Here is a 20557-nt window from a genome sequence, read left to right as displayed (position 1 = left end):
TAATTACTCCAACAGCAGCATATCAGTGACGTTAGGTAAAACCCTGCTATGTCCCTCTTAGCGCAACATTGTGCTAAGATGGACAAGGCAAGGTAAAGTTGTGCTTTATGTACTACAGAAATGTGACGGGAGCATTGTCGATGTACTAGGATATGCAGTGTTGGCAGCAGTGCATGTGAATGGTAAAACCCCTGTTTGGTCCCTGTGTTTGTGTGGTGGCACAGGGGAGGACCCCCTGGCGGATGTCTCGGACGCAAGCGACATCAACTCAGTGGCCGGGGTGCTCAAGCTGTACCTGCGGGAGCTCCGCGAGCCCCTGTTCCCCATCTTCTATTTTGACCAGCTCATGGAGATTAGCCGTGAGATGCCAAGTTGTATTGATCTTATTTTAACACGACAGCGTTAAAGGCCCCGTTGTCCAGAAAATCTGGTGTCGGCGTTGTTGGCTTCGGCATTGTGAGCAAAAAATCACGAGCATAGATCTGGCAGATGGTCCTCAGAGAGCAACCTAGGAGCCAGGTGTGCCACCTAGGTCACGTGACCTTGCAGCGTCATTACAACCTGGCCACTGGATAGTGAGAAAACTGCCCAGCGTGGCAGGTGGCAGTTAAATTAGTGATTGGTCACTCGAGAAGAGCAACCTGGAGAGCACCAGGCCCACTGCTGGGAGCGCCTGAAGGCAGTGGCGCATCATCTTAACCACTGCGCCAGGAGGGGTATGAGGAATCCCAGGGATCTATGAATGAAAGTAGGAAATGACCTTCTGCGTATAAGGGAATTAACCCAATCCGCTATCGCATCATACGCTTAAGGTGAAGCTTAAGTGTCCCCTCCAATTTTCCATCTTTTCTACTGCCACTTATAGGGGGCATTCTCCGCATTTAGCTGTTGTGTTTCAGTCTGTCTGTCTGAAGTCTGCTTTGTGGCACACTGCTCACCTGTTGGCAGGGCGTTGGGGCAACCTGCCACCTACTCACTGGGTTGTGGGCAGCCTGCCCAGGTGTATATGTGTGTGTACCTACGTACACACCTAGCACCCCGCCCACCTTGGCAGTTCAATTAATCACGAGAGGTTGCTCGGTAAGAGCAACCTGGGTCTCAGCTCAACCCAAGTCCCACTGATGACTGCACCTCCCATAGCAGGGCAGTGACACATCGCACCAGTGCACCACTGCACCAGGAGTGATATGAGGACTTTCAGGGAGCTATGATTGTAATGTTGAGAATGACCAATTCCACAGACACAGGCATTGACCCATTATCGCTATCCGGACAGCTGCCTTTGTTGAACAGTGGATCTGAACACTGGAACTGAAGTGACAGCTGAAGTACTAGCTCACCTAATTCGCATTTGGCGTAACTATGCATAATAGCAGAAAAAGAGGAGCACTCGCCAAAAAAAGAAAAAAGGAAAAACAAAGACGTTTTGGGGCCCGTACGGGTCCCTTGTTCACAATGGCAGCGGATGGGCGAAGGTGGTTACTTATGTACGGTGCAGGTGACGTAATGAGCATGCATAGATCTCAGGAAGATTACCCCTCGTTCGGTTTAATACATGTGGTGTCGTTTGGATGTGAAGTGATTCTAGAAGTAAACGGGACGATAAATACTTCTCCGTCGCGATGACTGAGGCGTTGTTCCAATCGATGGCATGGGATGCAACTTGATAGTGTTCAGCCAAGGCATTTTCTTTCGTGCGGCCTTTGGCGACGTCATTTTGATGTTGTTTTAAGCGCCTGATAAAATTGCCTGATTCGCCGATGTATGCAGCTTTGCAGTCCTTGCAGGGGATCTTGTACACCACTCCGGGGAATCTGTTTCTTTCAACCCGGTCTTTAACTCTGACAAGTTTTTGCTTCAGCTTACTTGGTGGCAGGTGGGTGATATGGACATTGTAGTCCTTGAAGACCCTGGCTAAGGCCTCGCTCATTCCTGGAGCGTAGGGGATGTTTGCTCGCTTGCTTTTCTTGGTGGCCGTTGTTTCCGCGTTTCGACCTGAACAGCGGCGTTCTGCAGTGATTATCATATTTTTTGGGTACCCGTTGTTGGCAAGATCCTTCCTCACAATTTTTAGTTCGGATCTGAGTGTCCTCGGGCTTGAACAAAGGCGGAAAGCGCGGCCGAAAAGTGCAGATGCAACAGAGCGTTTATGTGCGACAGGGTGTGCCGAATGAAAACTGAGGTACCGACCAGTGTGAGTGGGCTTGCGGTACACGCTCGTTGCAAGCCCAGTGCTTGTTCTTTGCACAAGCACATCCAGGAAGGGAATGGCTCCATTCCGTTGTTCTTCTTTGGTGAATTGAATTGTCGGCTGAAAGGAGTTCAGGTGCTCAAGGAAATGGCTTGCATCCTGTCGGCGAATCACACAAAACCAGTCATCGACGTACCGGAGAAACAGTTTAGGGGCTGGATGAAATGAACCAAGTGCCTCTGCTTCAATGCGTTCAAGAACAATGTTTGCGCACACGACGGAGACGGAAGCACCCATGGCTGTGCCAAAAAGTTGTTTGTAGTGTTGCTTCCTAAGTACAAAATACGTGTTGGCAAGTTGGTTCATAGCTTGAGTGGATGAAGCGTACAAAAGACACGGCACATAGGCAAAGACGGACACGACACAGGCGCTACTTGCAACTGTTTATTGGATACACGCACGGCTTATTTATAGCCAAGAGGTAGGGGTGATGGAAAAAAACACAAGCAAAGGGTTTGGTTTGGTTTATGTGGGTTTAACGTCCCAAAGCGACTCAGGCTATGAGAGACGCCGTAGTGAAGGGCTCCGGAAATTTCGACCACCTGGGGTTCTTTAACGTGCACTGACATCGCACAGTACACGGGCCTCTAGAATTTCGCCTCCATCGAAATTCGACCGCCGCGGCCGGGATCGAACCCGCGTCTTTCGGGCCGGCAGCCGAGCGCCGTAACCACTCAGCCACCGCGGCGGCTTACAAGCAAAGGGTAAAAGATACTGGCGATGGTATGGATACTGCATTGTAGGGAACAAAAGTGACTCAAATCTTTCTAAACTTATCTAAAAATATACTGTCATTCTTATGTATGACTAGCGATGGGGTGCTGATGCAGGAACTCCCGCCTTTTTTAATCCGATGGGCTTCTAGCAGTTCTCGGGCAGTCTTATCTTTACTTCTGCAAAGGATTTGAGTTTCCTGGAGCTTTGGTTGACAATTCTTCTTCTCTTCTTTGCCGCAGTCCTTGCAGCGATGCGGCAAATGTGACCCGGTACCAACTCTTAGTGATCGTTTGTGCTCGGTTAAACGTGCATTAATACATTGGCCTGTCTGGCCGATGTACACCTTTCCACAGGTCAGCGGGATGCTATAAACCACCCCCACAGGGCATTTCAGAAACGGGTTTACATGCTTAATTTCACATTCTGTTGATTTGGCATCGTCATTTCCAATCTTTCGACACAGCGATGCAAGTTTTCTGGGTGCAGAGAAGACCACTGGTACTTTGTATTTTGCAGCAACACGCTTAAGATTATGAGCCACTTTGTGGGAGTATGGAATCACCACCGGTTTGATTTTCTTTTCAGATACTTCACCGTCTTCGCTCTTTCTTTCTCTTTCTTTTTTTACTTTTTTCAGTAATGCTTCCGTGACAGAACTAATCACCAGGGAAGGAAAGCCTGCCTGTCTAAGCTTTTGTATCTGTATATCAAAGCTTTCCTGTACTTTATGACAGCACGATTTTTTTAGAGATGTTTCAAGGCACATGATGGCAATGGCACGTGATGGCAATGATAAAATTATTTGGAGAATGTCACTGCAGGCTCGTACCATGTTGTGTTGTTACATCAGCTTTCTGTAACTTTGGTACAGCAGTGAAGCACATAAATATTTATAATCTCAAAGCTACTGAAGATATATCAGTGGAATTTTGTATTTAATCATTTAGTGCACTTCTCAAAAAGGCTGCCAAATTTCATTGCTCTGTGCCAAAAGAATAAAAAAGTTCGTCTATCCCCGCCTTCTCCATAAGCTCACAGTGGCCAACATCTTTCGCATTGCTGTCTTTGTGTCCAGCATTCTCTTTTGACCTTGTCCTAAAACACGGGTGCTTTGGATGTGTTTCATTCATTTCTCCTCTTCATCATGCTTTCGTCATTTGGCTAATAAAAGGCCCATTCTTTATGAGGGAAAGTTGTGGGCGTCAATATGTCACAGGCTGAAATTAGGTGCTCTTGCTGAAATATTCCTTTTCTGAAAGATTGCATGTGGAGATTGAGCTACCTCAAATTATATTTGCTCATTGACACTTAAACCAAGCCTGTTGGTGAAGCTCTCACTTCAGTAAGGAGATTATTCAATGTGTGGGTGTTGCTGAAGGCGAGGTGTAGGTTGTGCATGCTTCCCATTATAAGAGTGCTTGCTAGCGGCCACTGAACTTCATGCTTCTCTGCGTCATGTGCTTGGTCTGTTGCAGAGCTCGAGTCAAAGGAGGAGTTTGTAGCCAAAGTACGTGACGTTGTCCAGAGCTTCCCGCGACCTGTGTTTGTGGTGCTTCGATACCTGTTTGCCTTTCTTAACCAGTAAGTTGCATTTTTCACACACCAGAGATGCTGGGTGACTATTGAAGTTCTACTTCAAAGAAATGATAATACAAGTGGTCTGTTCCTATTACCGCTTTTTACATGTGGCTTTGTAAAACAGCACTTGAATTGTTTCCAGTTTGTCGGAGACGTAACACTTGCTAATATAGACACACTTCCATAGGGACAGGCAGCACAGGTGCTAGTATTTTGTGTCCTTGTTGATATTTCTCTTACATTGCCAGTCATGTGTTGTACGCTTTTCATGATTTGGCATCTGTGTGTCTGTCATAGTGTTATTGGCTCACTATCAGCTCAGAACTTAAAACCTGAGCATGTAATCATTAATTGTGACAGTATTTACTAGAGGTGAGAACTGTACTTACAAGTGACACTGTATTATCTATTCTAGCAGGTAAAATTGGCAAGCTGTGGTCACACATCTTGTTCCCTAATTCCACTTTCAAAGTAAACCAGTGCAAGGTCTTACAGATTTGTCTCCCGGAGCAGAAATGGCTGTTTGTGTTGCTGCAGAGACTGCTGGATGTGAACATGAATACTTTGCTGTGGGTAGGTTTGTATTATGGAAATAAGCTTATCTATGCTGTGCCACTGATAAAGATTTTAGCTCTCCACTCCTCCATGGGTCAACCTTCAATGCGTGAGGCTTGTACTCTGGAAGATGCTTGTTTCATAACGCCGCATCAAGATTCACTTGATGGGGCCTTGAAGGCTTCAAAAAGAGAGTTTGCTCACTTCACTTTGTCATGCTTTGGCAGTAATGCAACACGCAACTTTAACATTCGTGGCTCCCATGTTGACAACCTTCATCCGTTTGCCGTTCTGCCCTTCCCCACACCATTATGTACCTAGCACCTTCCTGCGTTTATTTTCGCTACTACAATGTACACTAGTGCCGTCTTGTGGCAGAATGCTTCACTGCCACATGCTCCTAACAAGTTTAATTAAGCTGACCCCCTGGAGAGTGCTGCCCTTGGAGAGAGCTCACCCTTGGAAATCCTTTTGTCGCAGCTTGTCAGAGTTCAGTGATGAGAACATGATGGACCCCTACAACCTGGCCATCTGCTTTGGGCCGACCCTGGTGCCCATCCCCGAGGACAAGGACCAGGTCCAGTACCAGAACCTGGTCAACGAACTCGTCAAGGGCCTCATTGTACACCAGGAGCACATCTTTCCTGACGACGGGGGGCTCGTCTATGAGAAGTACATCAGCGCTGAGGCCCCTGAAGACACGTGAGTGTGACAGTCATCAGATGGGTGGGCCAGTGGCCTTTCATTTTTGGATACAGCAGAGCCAACTGTGTACTGCAGTCCTCAAAATTGACTGTTATACTCCCATCTCACAAGTCGTTTGCAGTGCTATTAATGCTGCAGCGATCTGAACCAATGAAAATGGCATGCACTGGAAAACATATTCCCCCGCTCCGCTCACCCCAGGACTGGTGGCTCCATCACTGGGAAGGAAAGTGTCCAGCTGCTGTGCGCAGAATTGGCCAACTCGGCGGACGCCGTGTTTATGCATGGCGGTGCACCACTGTGCAACAGGCCTCCGCTGTGCTATGTGTGCATGAACTTTCTTTGTTAATTTAATCAGTGAATGAAATGCTCACTGTACATTCAAAGTTATTGGTTTACGTGTTTTTTTTTTTTTTATGGCAGCTCCACCATACTTTTTGTACATTCAAAGTGAAATCCTGAACCATCTTTTCACTGCAGTGATTGATTTAAAAATAGTCACAACACTGCTCAAATATTTGAGGGACTATTTGTTATCTTCCTTGGCGCTTATTAGACGAGAGAGAGGTACTTTTTACAGTACTGCGAATGACTTGTGAGACGAGTATACGTTGTTGGCTTCCACTGTCTTGTGTGGACACACTTTGTGACACATTGAAGGTTGCATTTTTCAGTCGTTTGCTTACACTTTCTGCCTAATTGCACTAATTGCTGAAAAAGGTGTAGCTGACAACGGTTTTCTGCACTTCTCGGGGTTTGCTGTAATTATTTTTTTTTGTTTTCCACACACCATAATGGCTGTCAGTGAATTTGAAACTACAATGCCACTCATAGATGGCTTGTGCCCTTGGGTGTGCAAAGTGGGCAAGATCTCATAGATGAGAATTTTGGTTTTGGCTTGTTGGTTGTGCATAGCGGACGGGTGCTGTCCCGTCGCTTGTTTTGTTCGTGCTGCTTTCACCCTGATGTGGTCACTATTGCCTGCTCTTGCTCGGGCTAACGTGATGGGAGTCTGTGCAGGGATGAGCTGCCCGTGGAACCAGTTGCCGAACCTGCAGGGGCTGCCCAGAGTTCCGACGAAGGCAAGTTTCCAGGGGAGCCCATTTGATGGGGGCAGTTGTAATTGCGGCAGATGGCGAGACAGAGTAGTGAATGCTGTTTCACTTGTGTCCAGCTAATGTGCTGCATGGCCTGCTTGTAGTTGTGCTCCATTGCTGACACAAACTTTAAGGGGCCACTCAGGGGCCTGAAAATCGCGGGCAAAGTCAACTTTTTGGAAACAGCATTTTTGAAATCTGCAGCCCATATTCTTCCTCTTTACAACATTTTCCATCTATTTGTTTGTCCAGATATTAGGTGTAATTTCAATTTATAATTCCAATTTATACCTCAGCTCTGTTGTTTCCATCAGTTGGGAGCAGATTTCTCAACTTAGAGTGCTGGTTAACCAGCCCTACCAACAGCGAGGTTAAACGTGCTGCAAAATAATAGATATCGGCTTAAGCTGAAGAGTAATTGTAACATTACATTCCTTGTATTTTATATGGCACAAAGCTTTTTATTGATTGTTTGTTCATTCTTCAAAGCTGCTGGCACATGGCTTTACCGCTTGGTTTGTGATGCAAGACGTGACCAGATTTATCTCAGTTGATCGCATCCAGGCAAGCCGACTCTACGTTTCGTCCAGACTATTGTGGTTACTTTGCTCGCCATATCTCGAAATTCTTATTAGGAGGATTAGGGTTCGGGCTATTGGGTAATCGACATGAGGTTCAGTAGCGCACAACGAGCACCTCGTTGTGCGCCATGGAACCTCGTCTTGAAAGTTGTCAGCTTTAAATTGAGCACTGCTGAGAATGAAAGGCACTCTGCGAGCATGCTTGTTGCTGCACCACTGCCGAGTCATTCAGTGGGCACAGGTCTGCCCAATAAACAGTTTTTTAGAAGCTGTTTTCACCGTCTTTCTGACTGCCGCGACACTGTGTGACAATATATTATATAGCCAAATGTTATTAAGACCTTTCTGATGGTTTTTGTCTATTGTCTGTGCAAAGGTTTGTAAATGTTTAATTTGAAATCTGCACAAGAAATTAAATATGACTGAACAGCTTAATTACATTTGGCCCCCCCCCCAAAAAAATAGGTGTACTGACCAGGCATTGCCATGTGCAACTGCCAGCTTGCCTTGAAAGGTGAGGGTTCACTCTGAAAGTTCGTCTCTTCAATACAGATGCCCTGTCGAGCGAGCCTGACATCTCCCTGTTTGGAAGTGAGTATAACATTACATCTGCCTGTAAAGTCGAGATTCGAGATTTGACTGAATTCACGGTCCTCTTGCAAACTGTGCAGGGTCGGATGTGCTGGAAGCAACGGCCCAGTACGATTTTGTGGCCCGGTCAGAGCGGGAGCTGTCCTTCCGGCGAGGTGACAGGCTGATGCTCTACAGCCAGGTATCAGCCGACTGGTGGAAGGGGCACTTTGACGGCAGGGATGGCTTGGTGCCGGACAAGTACATCCTGCTCAGTATCAGGTACGTCTGCTGCCTGGCCTCGTCATGTAGGTGCCCAAGCTTTGTCAAACTGTCTGCTTATACTAGATGGCACACTGGCAATAGCTTCCAGCTTATTGTGGTAGCCAAAGCAAAGGAAATGGGGAGATGGTTAGACACTGAAATCTTTTAGGGAACATGCATTTTTGTCTACTGTTCTCAAATGTGCCATTTAATTTCATGTAAAAAATCCTTGTGCACTCAAGTTATGCCAACTCTTGGTTGCAAGCTTTTGAGAATTTTGCTGCAGGGAACCTTCCGGCAACTTGGGTGGATTTAAGTGGAATGATCTCCCTTTCCTCCCAAGGGAGAGATTTTCCATTGTAGAAGCTCGCTAGCTTCCCTTTCAAATGCGAGCAAAGCTTAGAAAGATGCTTTGTGCATCTGGCTTTGCAATAACAATAAGTTGTGCAGGGTGCCGGCACATGGATGTTAGGCTCTTTGCCAGTGCAGACTACCATTGGATTGTAGCAGAATATGCATATCGCCGTAGTGGCCCTGCAGCTTAGGATTGGAGTGCACCTCATAGAAGCGCCGTTCTTTCTGCACAGGGCGACTGGCTGAGGGAGCATCCCCCACGTGCTGGACAGCTAGGGGCTTCCTTGGTCAGTAGTCCCCCCGTAATTGCTCTGGCCATAGCAGAGGCTCTGGGATAACTGGTTGTAGTCCCTCAGTCAGGTGGTCTGGCTACTCCTTTCAGTCGCAGGGTACACAGGTGCTGGAGCATGCTTGTAGGCATAAAGTGAGGCACTCGCATATAGTTTCAAAGTGCACTCTCTTTGAGGCTTGCGGTGCATGCAAATCCTCCTCCTCCAGCCTATACTTCATCTCGCAAGTTGTTTGCAGCACTGTGAAAGGTGAAGCCCTCACATCCAGTAAGGGCCAAGGAAGACAAGAAATAGTCCCTAGAATGGTATATGGGCACTGTTGAGACTACTTTTCAAACAATTATTGCAGTAATTAAAGGCACTTCAGTTCAGGATGGTGTTCTGAAAATACAGCGGTTTCATTCACTCGTTGAATTAGCAGAGAAAGTCCGATTGGACATAGCACTACCAGGGCTAGCTGCGAAGTGGTGCGCAGGCATTCATAAATGTGGCATCTGCAGAGTCTCCTGCCCATTCCATTCTAGGGATGGAGCCACCAGTCATGGGGTTGAGGGGAGCAGAGAAACATGGTTCCAATTGGCTCATATTGCTGCAGCCTTCGTAGCACTGCAAGACTGGAGATGGAATATAGTGAAGTTGAACTTGACAGAACGAGAGCCGAGGGTGATGCGCATTTTCTTTTCAGACAGGTGTCAAGTGAACAGTGGAATGCGTACACATGGCTCCAGCATGAATGGCAACAGTCTGTTTTCATACAAGAATGAGTTTTGCTATTTCTGCACAAAAGTTGAAAATGTCCTGTGGTTGTGTCTACAGAAGTGCTTGGAGAAAAAAAAAAAATAAAAAAAAATGTATGTGCGCTAGCATGTTACTTTTTCATATCGCTTTTGGGTGAGGCTTCAAGTAAAGATTGGGGCGCCTTAGTGGTAGGCCACTATCAAATCTTGGGATCAGCACCTTGAGAGAGCACAGCGATAAGGGTGCATTCTGGATCCATTACACGGAAGTAAGATGGCACGTCATGAGGGGTGATAGATTGCGGCAGTGGCATAGTGCTCTCGTGCACGCCGCGGGTTCGAAACCTAGGCGTGGCACAGTTGCAGCCATATTTACTTCATTTCTGCAGGTCTAGCTGGCTTCAGACAGACAGACAACAGGGCTTTAGAGATTGGAAGCCTTAGTGCTAGCACACTAAAGAATTTGCCAAGTCACTCATACTTGTAATCATTGGGTGAATAATGCTGTGTTCCCTTTCATGTTGGTTCAGGCACATGTGTGAAATATGTTATGTTCCTCTTCTTTTCGTGTGGCACAGAGATGAGGACCCTGTGGTGGCAGCCACTGCCATGGGAGCGGCGCCCAACCTGGATGCGTACGACATCAGCCGGGAGACATCCAATCAGGAGCTGGCACGAGACCTGGACAATGCCCTGGCCCGGGTGCACGTGTCCATCGACAACATAGAGCGCAGCCACGCGCCGGACTTGGTGCAAGACCTGCCCGACGACATGACAGCCGCGGAGCGATTTGCCCTGTCCAACCAGTGCACGCTCAAGAAGGGCCCCTCCGCGGCGGCCACTAGCAGTGCCTTGCGAGAATAAAAATGCCTCCTTTTTATTGGGCCTAGATTCAGCCGCGCGCTTCAGCCAGCGGGGGCGGCACTTCTGCCGCCCCCGCGCCCTGCCCTGCGGTTCCGCACGTGTCCGGCTGAGGCTGCTGAGGCTGCTGGAGGGCTCCGCCTAGATGGCGCGCCAGGTTGTCCCAAAAGGGCAGCTCTCGCAGGTAGGCACTGCAAGGGAAACAGCGGTGCTCAAAAACCAAACCTCAACTGATGTGTAACCAAAGCAGCCCACATTGGCGCTGCTAACAGAAGAGCACCGGTCTTTTTTTTTATATATATACAGCAAGTTTTATATGCAATGTCCCCCCCCCCCCAATCTACGATTAGATAGATTATTGCACAACCTTTGAATCACGGTGGTGGCAGTGCCACCTTGCCTACCAGTATGCTGTTTTATTGGCTGTCTTATTTTTTGTATCGCCCTCTTTTTTTGAAACTGAAACCTTATCTTTTTGTTTTCATATCAAGTTACATCAATTTTTATAGCTTTGATGGTTCCTGCAATTTATCCATTCTGCTGTTAAACCACCAGTACTCAGTCTTAATGACAGGAAAAGTAACACATCAGCATCAACCTGACTAAGCCCACTGCAAGGCGAAGGCCTCTCCCATATCTCTTAACCCTGTGTTGTGCTAGCCGCAGCCACCCTATCCCCATGAACTTTCTAATCTCATCCGCCCACCTAACTTTCTGCCTGCCCCTGCTATGCTTGCCTTCTCTAGGAACCCACTCAGTTACCCTTAAGGGCCAGCAGCCTTCGCATTGCATGCCCTGCCCAAGCCTATTTTTTCCTCTTTATTTCAACTAGGATGTCATTAGCCTGTGTTTGTTCCATGACCCACTCTGCCCTCCTCGTAACGTTGCACCTATCATTTTTCTTTCCATAGCTCGCTGCGCTGTTCTCAAGTTGAACCTTTTTTGTTAGCCTCCACATTTCTGCCCCATGGGTGAGTACCGGTTGTATACAGCTCTTATATACTTTTCTCTTGAGGGATATTGGAAAACTGCCATCCATGATCCCAGAGCACCTGCTAAATGCGCTCAACCCCATTGTTAAGGTTCTTCACTCTTGTGGCCCAGATTTGCGGTCACTGCCTGCCCTAAGGAGATGCATCCCCTGACCACTTCCAACGCCCTGCTGCCTATTGTATAAACTGCTGTTCCCTTATAAGACTGTTGAACATTACTTTAGTGTTCCACGTGCTAATTTATAGACCTACCATTTTGCTTTCACAATGCTTAAAACCTAAAGCTACTGGTAGTCTCGCCATCTCCTCTTTGATATCTGGATGTATAGGTTTACATTCTACCGGAACAAGTTTAACGTTTTCTACACTGCTCCCACATGCAATAAATATCTCGTTCATACTTGCTTCTATATTGCCCGTTTCTAAGGCAACCTGATCTAGCCTCGGACAGGCACATTCTTTTTATTAAACAGTTTTTTTTCCCGATTGTTTTCTCTAGCTCCATATATTCATGCAATGATTTTCTTGTTCCATGTTATCACTTATATGAAAAAGCGCTATCCTGTAACAAGCGCATTAACTACCTAAATTGTAACCCTGTCTTATGGCACAAGCTTGGCATAATGGAAATGCCTTCTGGTGGGTTTTTTTTTCGCACAAATTTCATACAATAAGCTAAGCTCTCGAAGACAGCAGTGCACTGCACAATTTCGTATAGCAGATTTTAAAGCGTTAAACCATGCTATGAAGCGACGGAGCATTTCGTGCCCAATGAAGCAGTGTTGTAGTAGCCTATACTCCATCTCGCAAGTTGTTTGGAGCACTATGAAAGGTGGAGCTCTCGTCAAATCGGGGCCAAGGAAGAAAAACTTCCCCTCAAATATTAGAGCAGTGTTGATGCGTTATTTTTCAAGCAATCATTGCAGCAATTGAAAAGGTAGTTCAGGATAGGGTGTTGAAAGTACAGCGGGAGGTTCGTTCACTGGTTAATTATGATACAGTCCACACGGAGTCTCCTGCGCACAGCAGCTGGACACTGGTGATCTTTCCTTCCCATGTATGGAGCCATAAGTCTTGGGATGAGGGTCACAGAGGAACACGTTTTACAGTGCAAGCCTTTCTGATTGGCAGCCCTCACAGCATTGCAAACAACTTAACGGCATAAAGCGAGATGACCATGCCTCTCTGCCAAATTATGCAGTTTACCTAATCTCAACTCTTGACCAGCTGTCCTCAGTAACATTAGCAGTGTGCTAGCAAGCACAAATTTCTCAGTGGAAGTGTGGATTGTGGCAGCATAATGTCCCAATGAAATTCAGGCATAAGCAGTGGTGTACACCATGCGGTCCCTTTTCCTTCCCTGTAACAACCCTGAAATAAGGGTTGACAGTATGTAAAGAAATTTTTTGAAAATACTCACATTGCGGAGTAGGTGAGCATGTACTTGACCTCTGGTGTTTGAAAGCCGTTGAAGGTGGATGCGGCGCAGATCGTGTAGGCCCCCATGTTCTCGAAGACGATCCAGTCGCCCGGGTCCAGTTTGGGCAGCAGCGCGTCCTCCAGCACCATGTCCATTGAGTCGCAGGTAGGACCCCAGAGGGAGCACAGGTGCAGGGGACCGTTGCCACTGTGCAGGGCGAAGGGCACGGGCTGGGCATGGTCGAAGACTGTGCAGTTGAAGGACCCGTACACTCCATCGTTGAGGTAGTACATGAGCCGGCCGCCGGCCTCACGCTTGGCGATCACAGTGGTGTACAGTGTGAAGGCTGATGACACGAAGAAGCGGCCGGGCTCTGCGATGATGCGCACCCCACACTCCTCTGGGAAGTGTTCTGCCAGGCTGCTGTTGATGGTGTGCGCAATCTGCATGCGACAGGGGGACACAGAGTAAAGTTGGTGTGGAGGTGAGCAGAGCACCACCATCAGCACCCAAAAGCGGGGTTGGTATATGGGATTGAATATCCCAAACCTCGATGCTGCTGCGGTGAAGGGCCCCAGAACAATCTAGACCACTTGGGGTTCTTTAATGTGCACCAGCATTGCACAGTATATGGGTGTCTTTTGCATTCCCGGAGCTGCCACTGAGATTGAATCCCGCGACCTTGAGCTCGTCAGCTAAATGCCATGGCCACCGAGTTAACACTGCAGGTTAAAAAAAACATTTTGCTTCGAAAGTGCTTCCAGTGAATGTTTTCCGCACAGCGCGAATTCCAGGACTTGTCCAAAGTGAAGCTCGCAACAAATGGCAGAAAATAATTACACTTTTTTGTGTGCCAGAAGTATTCGAAATATTTGCTTCAAAATGATTTGAAGAAAATTATGAGCTTCAAAAAATTCTTTCACCTGCTGCAGATTCACAGAGCTAGCATTCACATTGATATCACCTGTAACCGATATGCGGCCTGCCTTTCATGGCCTACCTTTGAAGCACACAGCAGACATGGTTATCAGTTGGGTCACCAGTACTTGCAGATAAAATCGCTGACTATTCTGAGAAAAAATTCAGTCAATGTCAAGGCTGAAGATTCAGACTGAAGTTCCAGAAGAAAAGTATTTCTGCACTCTGATAATATAGTGGTAGCTGCATGGATGCAAGGAAGTTTCAGACGGCATGGTACGCATTCATGACACAGTGCGAAGTAAAATAACCATGCCACAGTAAGCACAGTTCTGCCAGATGTAGATAAACTAAGGAACAGCTGCGTGTCAAAGCCAGGCTTGAATTATATCCTACTCCAAGTTGCACTCATTCTGGCACAGCAACCACTGCACCCACCAAATTGCATTACAAAGGACACTGCCATTCTGAACCGAAAGAATGGACACAGTGGAGCGACACACCAGTGGTAGTATCAATATGCTAAGGAGGGAAAAGTAACGTACCTGATCGAAAAGCTTCTGGAAGCCGCGGTCACCCGGGTAGCCACCACCGATGTCCAGCAGAGTCATGGGAAAGCCCATGGCTAGGCCTTGGTCAAAAACTTGGCGTGCACCCTCAATGGCACGGGCAAACGACTGTGGATTACTGCTGTTGCTACCCACGTGGAAGCTGCCCCAAGATAAACAGGCAGTTGGAATAAGCACACAGCTGTCTGGGAAATGCAACTAGGCTCCAAGCAATAATTATTTTTTTAACCTTCAATTGTATTATGCAATTAGCAAGATAAGACAATTGGAGTAACGACCTCACTCATATTACTTCTAAGCAAACAGATGCCATCAAATGGATCCAAATACTGCTGCCCAGGTGCTTTTACAAGTTACACACAAACACTGCCGTCGGTAACTGCGCATGTCATTTACTTTCTCAGCACCAATTTCAAAACAACTGAACAGCTGGGAGAAACACTGTTCTTCGGAACTACTAGTACAAAAAAAAAAATCTCTGCAGATACAGTGCAAAGAGCATTGATAAGAAATGACACACACAGGTAACTACTGTGGCAGCATGCATAGGTAAATATATTGGCAAGAATAGTACTCAAGCAAATGCAGCAATTCAGATACAGTTATGTGTAGCACATTTTTAGCCAACTATCCAAAACATACCAATGCCTTATCACTTTTCCCCACAAGGATCATACAAGCACTGCCGCACAGCATTTTCACCCATATCAGACCCTGCCTGTCACTCATGTCAATAACCAGTGCAAAATTTTGGAATTGCGAATTTACTTTATTATTTACATTATTGTCTTTCTCTTCACATTTGTACACCTAAACAATGCAGGTTTGTGATTACAAATTGCAAACTACAAAAGGTCAAATGACTTTTAGTGGTTCTCCTTGAAATCCAGAAAGATAAACAAGAACAAAGGTTTTTAAAGAGACTACAGACAGTTGTTTGTCTACCATAGCTTCAGGAATTTTGCTATGTCAAGGACATACATTTCTGGCCATGTGACAGCTGGGCAAGTTGAGTGACATTCTGTATGATAGAGCAGAGGCTGTTGTGACACCTAGGTCAACAGAAATGTTATCAAGGAAAACAGCAGTAACGGAATGGGACAGAGCATAACAGGCACACACGAGCATTCGTGTATGTCTGTTCTCTGGCCAGTTCCTTTAGCTCTTTTCCTTCATAATGTTCAGTCACCAGCTCTCCCAAGAACGCACATTATTAAAGGAATGTGGTACTTAAAGGACTGTAGACACCTAATTTTACTGCACGTTTTCTCCTTTCAAATGATGCGTTAGACATTAGAATTCATCGATCACCATGTGGCCCTCGCCTACAACCGCTAAATAATATAATTGAATTTCATCTCTCATGCTGTTTCGGTTTCACCAACCGACCCATGCCTGTGATGTGTAGTTGATGTTTCGGTCATGTGAGGTAACAAACGATATGAAGTCGTTTGTTGTAATTTTAACTATTGAAGCACGCTGGTTTAAGAGCTGTCATGAGTTAAAGCTAAGTATCAGCATTTATATTGCCGTTTTTTTCATGCGTCACGTGACCCAAAACTACATGACACAGCCATCCTTCGGGTGATAAAACCGAAACTGCGTCCACAAGAAATTCAATTAAAAATTATTTAGCGGTCGTAGGCGAATGCCACAGGGTGCTCTGTGTGCACCAACGTCTACCTCGCAGCTTGAAAGAAGAAAGCACGGAAGCAAAAATTTGATGTCTATAGTCCGTTAAAAGGTGATCACTCAGGTGCTGTACAAATCTTTTGCTAGCTTATACCAGTCCCGGGATACTACCGGGATACCACCGATTCAGTCCCATCAAGCTACGTGCTATCATATGGCATGAAACCCGTTAATGTTCAGCAATCTGGCCATGCTTCAGTCAACTAGGACCGGCAGCAGATCTTGTGTAGGCACAGGACACCTGAAATCTGGTTATTATGATGGTAAGTGGAGTGACATTCTGCTTGAAAGAGCAAACAGATGCCACTGCCCAGGTGCTTTTACAAGTTATACACAACCACAGTCATTAGTAACTGCACACATCATTCAGAACCCAAAACCAAAATGATGAACAAGAAATCCGTAGTGGTTACAAAAAAGTCTTCATTTTTAACTACGGGCAGTGACTGCTTATTCATTTCATCGGATCACCATGCCTAACCAGACTGATTTCTGTCGAGCTCTCGACTATGCAAACTGATCATGCAAGCGGCTCACCTGACACCCACGACATTGAGTCCCAGGGAACGAGCCACGGAGAGCAGGTGCTGTGTGTCAGACAGTTCGCAGCCAAACTTGAGCCCCAGACGGCAGACTGAGCCCGAGTCATCGACGCGAAGGCGCAACACCAGCCGAGCTGTCGGGTACAGCTCGCATACCTTGTACAGCTCCAGCTCGTTGTCAAAGGTCATGAGATCAACGCCGACGGCAGCGGCATGCTTGATGTACGAGCGGGTCTTGCACGGATTGGCGTAGATGATGCGGCTGCTGGCCACGCCTATGGCTCGCATGGTGTCGATCTCTGCCTTGCTGGCACAGTCAAAGCCCAAGCCCAGGCCAGCCAGAAGCTCAAGCACGGCCGGCTCCCCATTGCACTTGACAGCTGCACGGGATGGTTCATTCATTTGGGTCATTGCGTACTTTGGCAAAGGTTCCCAACAAGCAAGTGCCTAAAGGCAGGGCATGAAAAGAGAATCCTGAGAGGGAAATCTATGCATGAAGTCATCATACAGCAGGCACATTAGCCACTTGTTTCACTGTTCCTGCGAGCTCTCTGAACTGCATTTTTGTATAAAACCACTCAACTACTCCGAACATGCAATACAAATTGGCACAATTGTGTTTGAAGCATATTTTAAAATATAGTTCTTGGAAGCAAGCTGCTTCGAAGAGTACTCTGCTGGGCGTTTTTCAAGCTGTGGTTAAGCAATGCACGAGACATAATAATGTTCTTCGCGCAGACACCATGCAAGCCTAGTTTAGTTGGTAGCCATATGCTGATACAAAAGGTAGCGAGCCAAGAAAGCAAAACGGAGAATCTCTGGCAGCATGGTATGATATCCAAGAGGCCATGTCACTTGTAGTTACCAGATCAAGAAAATGAAACCTAGCCTGATGATATGCCAGCGTTTACTCTCAAAATGTGACACTGCATGCAACGAGTTAATTAGGCAATTATGTGGACAGTGATTGAGCCTCAAATGCCACAGCATGGATAACTTTCTTACCATAGAAGGGCTCCACACGTGGAATTTTCAGCCTCCAGAGCTTCACCTTGTACACAATGTCACCCACGTCAACGACGAAGAAGGGTTGGTCATTGTCCTGCAAGCACACACCATTTCCAGACATTAGTTGCCGAGCACGCAACAGCCTTTCGCTTCACGCCGGCAACACCAGCAGCAACGCGCGGGCTGTTTCGACTGTACAACGCCCGTTTCCCAAGTGGGTCGCCTCCCTGTTCAAGTGGCTGCGGCAGCGAGCGTGGCAGCTTGCCAATGCCCCAGCATTGCATGTGTGACTGTGCGTACGTCATTATCTCCGCGGCTGTTCGATTGTCTCTCCGCGCGAAGTGCAGCTTGGAGGGCGGCAGCACGTGATCTCTCGACACTCACTCGGAGGCTGTATGAACGAACCCTTTTCTTTTCGGCGAGAAACACCCAGACCGCAGCTTGAGCAGCTGCCCTTTCATGTCTAAGCTCGGAGCCTGCGCTCGCTCAGCCGGCTGTGTTTCCCCATACGAAGCGATGCGCAGATCTTTTTTTTTCCCCCATACAGCCATTGCGTGCCCGCTCCTGCCTTTGTGTCGAGCCAGACGTTTACGTTGGGCTTACCGGGTTGGATGTGATGGAACGAACCATGCCGACGTCCCCGACCATGGGGTCCACAACCTCGCAATTCCTCATGGTCTCAGCTCTCGTCCCAAGGCGGTCCGCTCCCGCTCACGCGGATCTTGGGCTGGAGGACCCGAGAGGTCAGGTCCCCCTGCAGCAGCAGCAACAGGCACAAACATGTCCACGTTCGGTCGATAGTGATGGCTGTCTTATCAACGACCCCCACTCCGAACTCTCAACCCCGGCAGATTTTTTTTTTTGCGGGAGGGCCGGCGTAAGGTTCGACCCAGGGCGGGTGAAATCGCCGATCGGAGGCATCAAACCTCACGCCGACCTCCGCACGCGCCGTTCCTACCTTGGGAGAAGCGTCCCAACCGCCGGAGATGGTTTGGGACGGAATGGTTGGATTTGGGGTGGCAACAACGAAGAAATAGCTTGAGCACGGAACCACAGGGCGGCAGGGAGACAGTTGGTAGGGACGGTGCAATGGCGAAGCGCTCGCTTTTATAGGGCTGGAGCGAGGAGGAGGCTGAGTCACGTGACGCTGCTCGCTGTCCGAAGCAGCCAATGGAGCGGCGTCTCGGAGCCGCGCGTCTTTTTGAGTGCGCTGCTTGCGTGCGCGCGCTTGTGGCTTATCGATTAGAAGAGCGTGCACGTGCGCGTCAGCCACCAGCCGCGATAAGCAACGCTGGGCTGCTGATTCACTAGAAGCCGGCGCGCGCCGGCTGTCCGCGGCGGCTGGTCGTCGAGGCCGTGGCCGGTCCAAGCGGAAGCGGACTATTGCGACGGCGGGTACAACCGCGCACCCGCTCTGTACTAAACGCTGATGCCTGCTGGCGTCCTTCGCCCCGCGTTTTTACGCACTGTCGTGTTGTCTGCCACGCAAGCACGTGCTGGCCGGTGGCTGTGCATAGTGGCCGAATGGACTTTTGCCGCGCAGATATTCAGACGCCTGAGTGCGCACCTATATAGTCTCGCGTTTAAACAAGCGATCATGACCAGGGTCGTGAAGCGATAACGGCCCTCGGTGCAACGATGACTTGCGGAAGAGCACCTCCTCCAACAAAAGGCGGGCAAAGTCGACGGGACGGCGCGTGGCGGAACTAGCCTGCAATCCAGCGTATATTGCGCGGGTTAGAAGAGAGTCCACGGGCAATTAATGTATTCCTTGACTGCATCCTGTCCGAGCCAACAGAGGTGGCAGGCATAGCCTCCCCTCTGGCAATAATTAAAGAAAGAACAGTCGCAATATTAGGCAAGGACATGGCGCAGTCAATGGTTATATGAGACCCTTCTGCGTGATTGCATAATCGCAATTTTCAAAGCTACTACACTAGGTTAGGTACCTCATAATGTGCAGCAAGTGCTCGTCGCCGTGCTTGATGCTTGCATAAATTTCATTATGCAAATGCGTTGCATTCTGGGACTGTCTGAGAATACCAGACCAGCGATTGTTGTTGCTGTTGACCTCACACAATGGCACATACCCACAAGGGGGATTGGCCATAACCAGGCGGTGACTATTTAAATGACCAGTTGCATGTGGCAAGCATGGGATGACCTACCAAAATTTGGATCGCACAGTTTCCGTAGCCGAGGTGGTTGCAGGAGGTTAGGGGGGTCATACAAACTAAAATTTAGGCAAAGAAGGGGTAGGGATTACTATAAGTGGTTGTAAAAACCGAAATACAGAAGCTGATAATAGGATGGGCAGGACGAAAGCTCATGATGGTAGACGTTTTGATTCTAGGAGATAATTTTGAACGGCAGAGCAAACATTCCCATTGGTATGGCCAAGCATAGAAGCGCCAAGAGACAGAACATCATCCATTACTGATGATATCGATGACGCGAGAGACGGTCAACAAACGAATACGCGCTTGTCGTTGGAGCAGCAATAGAATGTTGCAAATAACACTCGGAATAAATGCCAAAGCGCTTGGCTTTTGTGCTATTTCTTTATTTATCGACGTATTTATTTATTCATTTATTTATTTATTGTACCCAGAAGCGCCGTCGCTTTAAAGAGGATTGTGGGTTAAACAAAGAATCAAAAGTGGACAATGCATGAAAATAACTACACACAGAAAAATGAAAAACAGAATTTAGACAACTGAAATGCACAAGAAAGGCTAAACAATTCACGAAAAGACAGATAACTTTTTAATAACCACTAAAACCAAGCCGTCACAAGAGAAATAATTGATAAGAAGCTGACGAAAAAGTGCGCAGTCAGAGGGGCAAGCAATGTCT

At 47.5% G+C, this 20557-nt stretch overlaps 2 protein-coding genes across 4 annotated transcripts in view; one reads left to right on the top strand and one right to left on the bottom strand.

Annotated features, from left to right (window-relative positions):
• Positions 1-10579, top strand: part of LOC144107740 (SLIT-ROBO Rho GTPase-activating protein 3-like) — a 29738-nt gene extending 19159 nt beyond the window's left edge. The window contains exons 9-16 of one of the 3 annotated variants that reach the window (XM_077640892.1): positions 225-359; positions 4444-4549; positions 5582-5803; positions 6827-6888; positions 8037-8075; positions 8156-8336; positions 8906-8959; positions 10278-10579. In XM_077640892.1, coding sequence (XP_077497018.1) covers positions 225-359; positions 4444-4549; positions 5582-5803; positions 6827-6888; positions 8037-8075; positions 8156-8336; positions 8906-8918 — 758 coding nt within the window. In that variant the 3' untranslated portion in view covers positions 8919-8959; positions 10278-10579. Of the gene's footprint in view, positions 1-224; positions 360-4443; positions 4550-5581; positions 5804-6826; positions 7929-7985; positions 8076-8155; positions 8337-8905; positions 8960-10277 lie in introns of all 3 variants that reach the window. The other 2 variants (XR_013309370.1, XM_077640891.1) reach the window with 2 other exon arrangements.
• LOC144107741 (uncharacterized) lies at positions 10561-18810 on the bottom strand. The gene is made up of 7 exons (XM_077640894.1): positions 18660-18810; positions 18305-18455; positions 17699-17795; positions 16689-17073; positions 14436-14601; positions 12973-13415; positions 10561-10751 (listed from the first exon to the last, which is right to left on the bottom strand). The coding sequence occupies exons 2-7, from the start codon at positions 18374-18376 to the stop codon at positions 10592-10594; spliced, it is 1323 nt and encodes a 440-aa protein (XP_077497020.1). The 5' UTR covers positions 18377-18455; positions 18660-18810; the 3' UTR covers positions 10561-10591.
• Positions 18811-20557: the final 1747 nt, after the last annotated feature.

Source organism: Amblyomma americanum, chromosome 10, assembly GCF_052857255.1.
Source record: "Amblyomma americanum isolate KBUSLIRL-KWMA chromosome 10, ASM5285725v1, whole genome shotgun sequence".
Classification (NCBI taxonomy): domain Eukaryota; kingdom Metazoa; phylum Arthropoda; class Arachnida; order Ixodida; family Ixodidae; genus Amblyomma; species Amblyomma americanum.
The sequence above is the reverse complement of the archived record's forward strand: the minus strand, read 5'-3'. Positions and strand labels throughout refer to the sequence as shown.